General features: G+C 33.6%; 1 protein-coding gene across 1 annotated transcript; it reads right to left on the reverse strand.

Moving 5' to 3' along the window:
- Positions 1-5: 5 nt before the first annotated feature.
- Positions 6-10,654, reverse strand: LOC148271496 (uncharacterized; the record flags this gene model as incomplete). The annotated part of the gene is made up of 2 exons (XM_088241322.1): positions 10,610-10,654; positions 6-994 (listed from the first exon to the last, which is right to left on the reverse strand). Coding segments are annotated over exons 1-2 (1,034 nt in total), but the record flags the coding sequence as incomplete, so codon positions are not given.
- Between the last annotated feature and the right edge of the window lie 256 nt (positions 10,655-10,910).

Below are 10,910 nucleotides of genomic sequence, written 5' to 3' on the forward strand. Positions count from 1 at the left end.
TACTGGATGCATTTTTATTTGATTCGCATCCCTTGTTGGCTGAAGAACTTGATGCACTAGCTGCGCTGCTTGCGCTGCTTGCGCTGCTTGCGTTCTTGCTTGAGCTGGATGCACTTGATGCGCTGCTTGCACTGGATGCATTTTTCTTTGATTCGCATCCCTTGTTGGCTGAAGAGCTTGATGCACTAGCTGCGCTGCTTGCACTGCTGGCACTCTTGCTACTGCTTGCGGCACTAGCTGCGCTGCTTGCGCTGCTTGCGTTCTTGCTTGAGCTGGATGCACTTGATGCGCTGCTTGCACTGGATGCATTTTTCATTGATTCGCATCCCTTGTTGGCTGAAGAGCTTGATGCACTAGCTGCGCTGCTTGCACTGCTGGCACTCTTTCCACTGCTTGCAGCACTAGCTGCGCTGCTTGCGCTGCTTGCGTTCTTGCTTGAGCTGGATGCACTTGATGCGCTGCTTGCACTGGATGCATTTTTCTTTGATTCGCATCCCTTACTGGCTGAAGAGCTTGACGCACTAGCTGCGCTGCTTGCACTGCTGGCACTCTTTCCACTGCTTGCAGCACTAGCTGCGCTGCTTGCGCTAGAAGCACCGTTCTTTGTTCCACATCCCTTGTTTGCGGAAGAACTAGATGCGCTGGAAGCGCTACTTGCGCTGCTGGAGTCTTTGGATGATGAAGAAGAGCTGCTTGAAGAAGATGAGCTCGAAGAAGAGCTCTGCTTAGAAGCTGATGAGGCAGAGCTAGCGGCACTAGCTGCGCTACTTGCGCTCGACGCGCCGCCCTTTCCGCATCCTTTGTTGCTTGCGGAGCTAGAACTGCTCGCGCTTGCGGAGCTTGCGCTCTTGTTTGACGAGCTGCTTGCTGAGCTGGCTGCCGCAGCTGAACTCTTTCCAGAAGAGCTGGCTGCACTGCTTGCGCTAGCAGCGCTTGATGAGCCACCCTTGCATGGCGGCGGTGATCCACATGGAACAGCGCGTGCGCTGATACCCTGCAAAACAAAAAATCATGCTAAACAACAACAAAGAACTAACATGCTTGTTTCTAATAAACTTAAAAAAAAAAAATATATAATATTTTACATATCGTGGTTCTACATATTTTACTGTTCTGATAGTCCTGTTCTGGTTTCTGATTAGGCCCTTAATGTACCTGGCTACCGCACCCGTCACACGAATTTATCTCTTTTCCATGTACCTACAGTTCGCACCAACTATGCACAGAACTCTCCTCTAATTCGTTTGACGCCTAATTATAATATAATTTTCAATAACATAGACATATTTAACTGCACTAAACTCACCTTTAAAACCAAAATTAAAAATCTATTACATGAGAAAAAAAATGTTTTTTATGATTTAATAATATTTTCACATTATAAAAGGAATTTAGAAAAGTTAATGTTTGTTGCAATGTCGTTAATAAATATCAGAAAAAGTAGAGGTCCAAGGTTCGATCCTTGTTGAATACCTGAAGTGACTTTATAGGTACCACCAGAAAATCCACTAATTACTACGATCTGTGATCTCTGTGTGAGATATGAGGGTTCTTCAAAAATTATTATTTTTTTATTATTTTTTCACGCCCATAAGGCTTTAACATACATAAAAGTTAAATAAAATATAAGTATATAAACAACATTAAATTAAAAAAATACAATATAAAGCAACAAAAGATAGTACAGTGTTTAGAAGTAAAGTTGGTATAAAAAAAAAGAAGATGAATATATAAACAACATAAATTTAAAAAAAAATACAATACAAAGAAATAAAAGATAGGAACAGTGTTAAGAAGTATAGTTGGTATAATAATAAAGAATAAAAAGATGAGTGTATTAACAACATAAATTTTAAAAAATACAATATAAAGTAACAAAATATAGAACTGTGTTTAAAAGTTAAGTTGGTTTTTAAAAAAAATAAATATATAATCATATTTAAATATATATTTATTTATATATATATTTTTTAAATAAGCTAAAGAAATGCAGTTAAAGGTTTGAAGCAGCTATAATACTCTATCCTGGCATACAGACCTCGCTTTCTACATTCTCTACATTCATACATTTTCTCATGTACGCACGCCGATTATTCCTACTTTTGACATGTCCATCTTCAAGTATTTGATGGACTTGATCGTGCAGTATCTTTTTCGGTCTTCCTCGTTTTCTGCATCCATCAACATACGCATCGTAGATCCTTTAAGCCGTTCTTTTGCTGTCCATTTGCTCTACATGTCCAAACCAACGCAGCACCCCTTTCTTGATTCTGTCGATAATGCATATCTCAGCCTTACACACTTCACGGATCTTGATATTTGTGCACCTATCATACATCGTTTTACCACACATTTGCCTGAGAGATCGCATTTCGACAGCATTCAACCTACTTTCATCATCATTTTTCCGATTCCCTACTCGCTCCCATACATTAGAGTTGGCACTAGAACTCCGTTGTGAACTGCTAGTTTAGCCTCCTGCGATAAACATTTGTTTGCCAAAGTAGATTTCAGTGCACCGTTCACCCTGTTCCCGGCACTCAACCTCCTTTCAATATCTTTCTCGGTCTTTCCATCCCTAGTAAACATGCTTCCCAGGTACACAAATTCTTCTACCTGATTCAGAATATCTCCGTTCGCACTGATCTCACATTTAGTTATATTTTCATCCCTTCCAAAAACCATCACTTTCGATTTATCAACATTCATAGGCAAATCGCTTTTCTTGCATATCGTAGACACTTTCTTTATTTTGAGCAAATCACAAAAAACTGATACAATACTTAACTTTTTTTTAAACTTAAATTTTTTATTATAATCAGTAAATATTTTATACGTAAGCGGTGATGACATACCCATGATTATGCCAAGAAACAGTGATGAAATAATAAATTAAATTTTATACATCACCAACTTTGCAATACTCATGTAGAGGTTGCCATGTTTGCAACAAAGCCGATAATTTAAAAGTCAAGTCTTACAAATTAGGCTGTATTTTTAACTGACAAAATTATTGAAAAAAATTGTATTCTGAATAAGTTAAAATTAATATCTCACTTTAATTTTAGATTTTGCCGGGTTTGCAAGTAGTACCCTCATATCTCACACAGATATCACAGATCGTAGTAATTAGTGGATTTTGTGGTGATACCTATTTTGTAACCTCAGGTATTCAACAAGGATCAAACCTCGGACCTCTACTTTTTCTTATATTTATTAACGACATTTATTTTAATTTTTATTTTATTTTATTTTATTCAGAAAACATACAGTCATACATAATAAGTATTAAAAACAACAATTTTTTAACATAAAAAGACCAATTAAGTTTTTATAAATTATGCAAAAGATATAAACATTAAATGTGACAAAAAAAATATAAATAAATAAGAATTTCAAGTGAGAAAAGAATAATTGTTGACATTTGCGTTTTCCATGGAGGTAATAAATTAAAATAAATAAAAATACCGAATGTACACTCCGAGCCATCCACGCACACGCACATATAAAACATACTCAAACATATAAATTACATGCGGCACATATACATAGCATAAACCACTCAAGATGCACATTCAGCAACTATCCCAAATAATCGACCCCATGAAGAAATTTTCTGTACAAATGCAACGTGCAGTTAAAAATGTCTACATCAATACTGAGTCCGTTATAATTTCTACAGGTACGTCTAACGAATGAATTCGAGGTATAATTGTTTTTACAAGTTGGTACATAAAAAAGGGAATTTAATCTGGTATAGCGAAGAGGACAACGGAAACCAATATTTTGTAAAAGATACGGCGAATCAACTATATTATTGAGAATTTTGAAGAGAAAAATTAAATCACATGTAAGGCGCCTTTTTTGTAGTGATTCTATATTAAAATTGATCAAAGATGCGCCGTAATCATTTTCAATGTTGCCAAAACGATATTCCAGGCTCCCTATAAATTTCTTTTGAATGTTTTCAATTTGATTAATAAATACATTTTACTGCAACAAACATAAGATGCGAGTTGTCCATGTTGATTATCTGTCTATTGTTAGTCCTAAATATTTTACATGTTCAATTTCAACTACTCGTTTTTTGTTTATGTAAGCATATGTTTTTTCTAGAGTCAAAATTGATAATATTGCAGTTTTTTTCATTAACTGTAAGTGAGTTTGTGATTGTCCATTTAATCAACATGGTTAAGTTAAATTAAAAAAACATTTTTTGATTGCTTCTGTGCAACCAGCGGTCTTCCGCAAGGCAGTCATCTGGGTCCTATATTGTTTTTGATTTTCATAAACGACATAACATCATGTTTCCGAGATGCTGAAGTTTTGCTGTTTGCTGATGATATTTAAATTTATCGAGAGGTAACAAACATAGGTTATTGCGAAAATCTGCAATCTAACTTAAAGTGTTTGAATGTATGGTGTGAAAAGAACAATTTATTCCTTAACACAGAAGAGATATGTTTGATCAGATCCTGATTTATAAAATTGTCAATAATAAATTCGATTCTCCGGAACTCATTAATCTACTTGCTTACCGTGTCCCCTCCAGGCCGACTAGACTCTCTGATATTTTCTATATTCGTAAATTTAAAACTAATCATCGGAAACATTCTACGATCCCTCGTATATGTGAAACATTTAAAAAAAATTAATAGTCTTGATATATTTAACACTCCATACAATATGTACAGAAGAGAATTAATAGGCTTGATTCATGCTCTTCATTCATAATTCATTTAATCATTAAATCAAATGCAATTTTCCACTCTCACTTTCCTTCAATCATCCTTTACCACTCCTTATCAATTTCCTTCTTTTCCTTTCCACCATCTCCTTGTTTTGTCCATATTTATCCTATTTTAATATATAGTAAATTTATCATTTATATAGTTTAAACTTCAAGCTGTCGTCGCTTTATCACAGTATTATTTAGTGAATACATATAATTGGATGGCAGGCCCTACTATGTATACATTTTGTATAGTTTTTTTTTAAAATATTCATTTAACCTATACATCTGTTTGTATTCGAAATAAATAAAATAAAATAAAATAATGTTGACAAATGCAAAGTTTTTACTTTTTGCCGAAATAAGAACTAAATTGCTTTCAACTACTCTATAAATTCTATAAATTTAGAGCGATTGATTGAAATGACTGATCTTGGTATTATAATTGATGAAAAATAAAACTTCATTAAACATAGACAGAGCATACTCATAAAAGCATGAAAACTCTCGGATTTCTGTTGCAAACGATTATAGACTTGGTCTATGTAATGAAAATTTTATTTGTTGCTTTAGTACGTAGCCAACTTGAATACAACTCGGTTATATGGTCACCATATTATAAAGTGCATATAAATAATATCGAAAGAATTCAACGTAAATGTTTACGCTTCGTTAATTTTAAATTAGGTATTCCAGTTGAACATATTAATTATACATACTTAAATAAATATTTAAATTAACTCACATCACAAACTAGAAGAAAATTAAATGATTTGTTATTTTTATTTAAAATATTAAATTCAATATTTGACTGTTCCGAACTGTTAAAACTTATTGACTTGCGAGTGCCCGGCCGGATATAAAATAATAAATAAACTCTTCTATATAAATGTATCTACAACTAACTACAGTGCACACTCGCCTATGAGGAGAATTCATGTGTTTGCAAACGAATATGCAAATGATATAGATATATTTCGGGGGTTAAGGGTCATAAGGGCGAAACTACAAAAACACAGTTTTGAGATAAATGATAAAACAGTTTTCAAGAAATAATACTGTCTTTTAAGGGTAACAAATAAAGAAAATAAAAAACACAGTTAATAGAGCATAACATGTTTTAGAGACAACAATATGAAACTACGCTTTCGTCTATATGACCCTAACTTGCGCTTACATTAGTAAATTAACAAAATGATGTAAAAGGTGTTTTATTCTTCTGACTTTAAACAAAACGCTTCATTTGTAGTTTCACACAAATTGATCTAGGTAATTACTTATCGGATGAGTTTCATCTTTTTGTCACTAACAGGATATTTTGTTTGGATATCAGATTAGTACTTAACACAAAACAGCATTTTTTGTAGTTTCGCCCTTATGACCCTAAGCCCCCGATTTAATACAACACTTTCGAATTTTAAAAGGCAGTGTATTAATTTATTATCTCCAAATTTAAATACTTGAATAATACTATGTTGTTTAATATTGAATACTTTTTATTAACTTATATCTATGCTTAATTATTATTTTTCTACATTCTTCTAATTTTAAGATTCTTTTAATATAACCGATGGGAAAAAATAAACTTCTGTTGTCTCTACTGGAATATATTTATACATGTACTATATGTAAGATTAGTTTTATATATTTTTATTTTCTTTTTCTTATTACTTCATTTTCAATTTTTTGCTACTTTTGTGTGAAATATATGTCAATTCTTTATATATAAATGTATGTGCGTTTAAATAAATAAATAGTTATGCTTAGTTTATGTCATTTATTGTTTCACACTATTGTTTCTTGACCTAATCATGTTTATTTCATTGCTAGCTACGAGAACATATAAAATATTACCTGAATATTATAAAAATTTGTAATACTGAAAATGTTGAAGCTGGTATTGTATCTTTTTTTGTGATTTGCACACAATAAATGGATTTTGCCGGGTTCGCAAATACCCTCATATATTCTAAGTTATTCTCTTTTAGAAGTACCTGTGCAAATTGGTTTTATAATTTATAGATTTTCTTGTGATAGTCAAGATAAATATTTAAACAGCTTTGTTCTCCAAAACAAATTATCACAGTTAATAAAACCTTTATTCGATTTTATTTGGGGAATTGTTTTTGCAAAGTGCGTAAATTTGGACACTTGAATAAACACACTGCGCAACGCAACATTCACCATTTTGCCAAAGTTGAATTATTCTTATTCCTTCAAATCTTCTGTTTGTTGATGTTTGTTAATGTTCAAAATCTGAAACCTTGTAAGTGTAGAAGAGATTCAAAGGATTGAATTATTTCACATGCCAAGCAACGCCTGAAAACTATTCACAACTTGGTTTGATTATAATATTTTGAGTTTGTCAAAATGTTTGTAGACGATGACTGGATTGATTGATGTGTTGACTCCCGATATCCAGTCAGTCTCCAAGCATTTGGACATATTCAAAACATTGTTTAATTAGCTACCCGGTAAAAGAAGAAGTGTAAAAATTGAAAAGTGGTTTTCGGGCATTGCCTAGTAGGCGAATTGGTTCAGCCAGATGAATCTCACCGACATGACAAAGGTTTCAGCTCTTTTACTTCACAAAATCAACGGATGGAAGAGTTGAGGAAATGTGGATGTACAAACATAGGCAGAATGGTGAGTGTTACACAGTGTGTAAAGTGGCCACTTAAACCAGCCAATGACAGGTCATACACTCTGTAAATGCCTAGACTTCCATATTCCCTTCTCAAAGATGTTTTCTCTCTCAGTTGCAACAAATTTAAACCCAAGAGATTTATTAAGATTAATATGTATTTTGAATTTATTTTTATTAATGAATGTTCAGAAAATATTAAAAATAAAATAATGAAACCCATTTAACCCCGAAACCAGCTTGTCAGCGGTTTCTTTTTTTAATTATTACACATACTAGGAAACGCTTGATTAGGATCCACAAAAAACTAATGTTGTTAGTAAATATTAATACAAAAAACTTTTTTTATACTCAAAAAGTAACATCATCTAATTTTTTAAGTAAGTCTATTCTCGTTGAATGCTACCCTGGTAGGTAAATAAATGAAAATTCAAGCTCCTAACTTTTTTCTACGGATTAAATTGAACATGCCCAGCGCAAAGCTCATTATTTTGTAAAAAAGCACAGTAAAACGGTACAGTAGTTTGTTTAATCTATCGAGGACACTTACAAAATTGTATTTTATATGAGGTTATGTAGATGCATTAAATTTAATTCACAATATGATTTTGTTTTGTAGAAACTCAATTTCTCCTTTTTTTGTCAAAGGAGTCCAAAAAAACATTGTTATACGAGTATGTTAGATTGTGCCATTGTGGTATTTTCAGTTGCAAAAAAAGATTCGTTAGCAAAGGAGGCGGTCGATTCCGGGGATCCTGCCTTTAGTTATTTACCACTACAATGTGATCTTGTTATGATGAGGAAAAAGCCATTTCACAGATACAAGAATATTAGGTAGCCTCCTCCCAACGTCAGGAAGGCATGTTTTTCAACTTTGACCAAATGTTTCAGCAAAGCTTTTGTTTTCCCAAGTGACTCCAAACAAGTTTGAGACATCTTTATTTATTTATTTATTATGGATAACTTAAATTTTCGTAATAAAAAATACCTCAAGGGCGCTTTACATGGTGATTCTATTGTTAAGTTAATTTAATTGAAGCTTTTAAATTTGTAATTTAATTAAAATAATTTATTTTGTTGTCACGTGCTACGGATTTATTCAAAAGATTTAGAGAACAAGTGGGTTTTAAGTTTTTTCCGAAACATCACTTCACTTTCACAGCCTCGCACCTCTGCTGGGAGAGCATTCCATGCCATAGGGCCTGCGACCGCAAATGCGCGTTCACTAAATTTAGTGCGCTGTTTGCGTAGAGGTATAATAACTTTTCCTCTCGCCGTAGACGTAGCTGATCTAAGCGTGAGACGCCTGTCAGCTAGTTCATCTGGAATGCATAGTTCCCTTAGATATTCCGGAGCCGAGTTGTGCAGTGACTTATACATAAGCCAACAGAGTTTGTATTCGACCCTCTGTGGAAAACGTAGCCAATGTAGTTCCCGAAGTAGTGGAGTGATATGACTAAACTTAGATATTCCGAAAATAAGTCTCGCTGCGGCATTCAATACAGATTGTAGGCGAGTCATTTTGTCCATTACTACTATCTCGTCATCTACTAGTCGGTAGACTCAAACTTTTGAAAGGTAAATTGTAGAGATGTGAGATTTGGAACAAACACGTAAAAAGCTATTTCTAGATTCAGCGTGCTGTTTTCGTGCTAAAATTTTTCACCGGTATAAAATCGAAATTTTGGACATTTCTGACTGGGGTGGGGTGCCACTCAATAAACCCAGGTGGTTTACTCCCCACCGGGGAGTAATTTGCAAAATTAATTCAAATTGGCACTCCTGTCGCCTGAATTTCCAGATTCTAACTGTCATGGTTTAATTTTAACTACAACATACATAAAATAATTACAAGAGCATTAAATTATTCAACTTGCGAAAAACCTAGGACCAACAGAAAAAAAAACAGTTTCTTGTATACAGCAATCAATTTTTACAATTCACTTTCTAATGATCTAAAAAATATACAAAACATGTACGTACGTAAAAAACACCTAAATAAATCAGTTCTTACAACCCGTGTGACGAGCGATTTGTGATGTTATTTTATCGAATTTTTATTTAAAATATTGTGTTATAGTATATAAAATCCCCTCATACCAGCACTTTTGCTGATTGGGAATATTTCGTACAAATAAAATATGTAACATGTAACGTAATGTGTCAAGTTTTAAAACCTTGTATTCTGTCATAAATAAATAAATAAAATGCCTTTGCAAGATCAACCGTGCTGTTTATCAGCAAATAAAATTAATTGGCTTTAAGGGTATAAATCAACAAGTCTACTTTTTTGAAATACCAAAAGGGTCTTCTGTATTTAAAAAAACTAATTTCTAATCTGACAAACACTACCTCGTTGCATTTTGACTGTTTTTTTTTGTGAGCCATATAACAGGGAGGCAATGTGTAAAACGGACAAAACACATAGACGGACCCACTAAAGTAATGGCATCACTACATAGCCTCTTCTACAAAATTAAAGATTTTATACCGAGAAAGGAAAAAATTATGATGCACGAAGCCTATGTCAAAAGTCAATTGAGTTACGTGATCGCCTTCTGGGGAACTGGTAACAAGACTGACATAACAATAATACAAAGACAACAAAATAAAATTCTTAAACTAACATACAACCTACCCTACCTGACCTCTACGACAGAACTGTACAAAAAAACACACCAGTTTGACGTAAACTACTTGACTAAAATTGAGACCTTAAAAATTGTGCACAAAATAACACTGGGAAACATACAAGACGACGACATAATATTAGTCAAAAATGCTGACATACACAAATATTACACCAGACAACAACAACACTATCATATTGAAAAAGCAAAGACAAACACAGGACAGTCAAAAATACTACATAATGAACTTAAACGCTACAACGACTTACCTTACTACTTGAAAACTTTTACTGGAGACAAATTTAAAATCAATCTGAAAAAGCACATGATGACTGAACTAACTAGACTAGACGAGACATAAAATGACTAGACAATATAAAATTTCTAATATAACCCTAACAGGTTTTTAAAAATTGTAAATAAATATAAAAAAATCAACTACGTTTTGGTTAGAACACCCCAGCGCGGCGGTTAAAAAGCCACAAAAAAGATTAGAAAATAAGAACCTTAAGGTGTTGTACAATTTAAGTTTTGGTGCGAGTTCAAATGGAATTTATATTTGTACAAAATTTTGACAGAAGTAGACTGAAATTATGGACTTACATGTATTGCCACTAGGCATACAACGAAAAGCAGGCAGATCTTCATGTCGTCTCGTTAATCCTTTGCTCATGCGACGTTGTCCGTCACGGTAATTGGAGCACGGCAGATATGGCGAGTGTCCGGAGAATTTCTCCCGTTTTATTTGGAGCATCGTGGACAGCACTCTTGTCAAATATTAGCTCTGCAAATTTGCACAGATGAAGCGGGCCCACGTCAGAAAAGGATGTGGAAGCAATCTCTTAACCGTCGACCGACTTGCGTTCGGACGGTCGGAGATACCAAGTTCAGACATTTTTATTTA

Source organism: Micrasema longulum, unplaced genomic scaffold (genome assembly GCF_059751315.1).
Source record: "Micrasema longulum isolate JH-2025_06_02 unplaced genomic scaffold, ASM5975131v1 h1tg002834l, whole genome shotgun sequence".
Lineage (NCBI taxonomy): Eukaryota > Metazoa > Arthropoda > Insecta > Trichoptera > Brachycentridae > Micrasema > Micrasema longulum.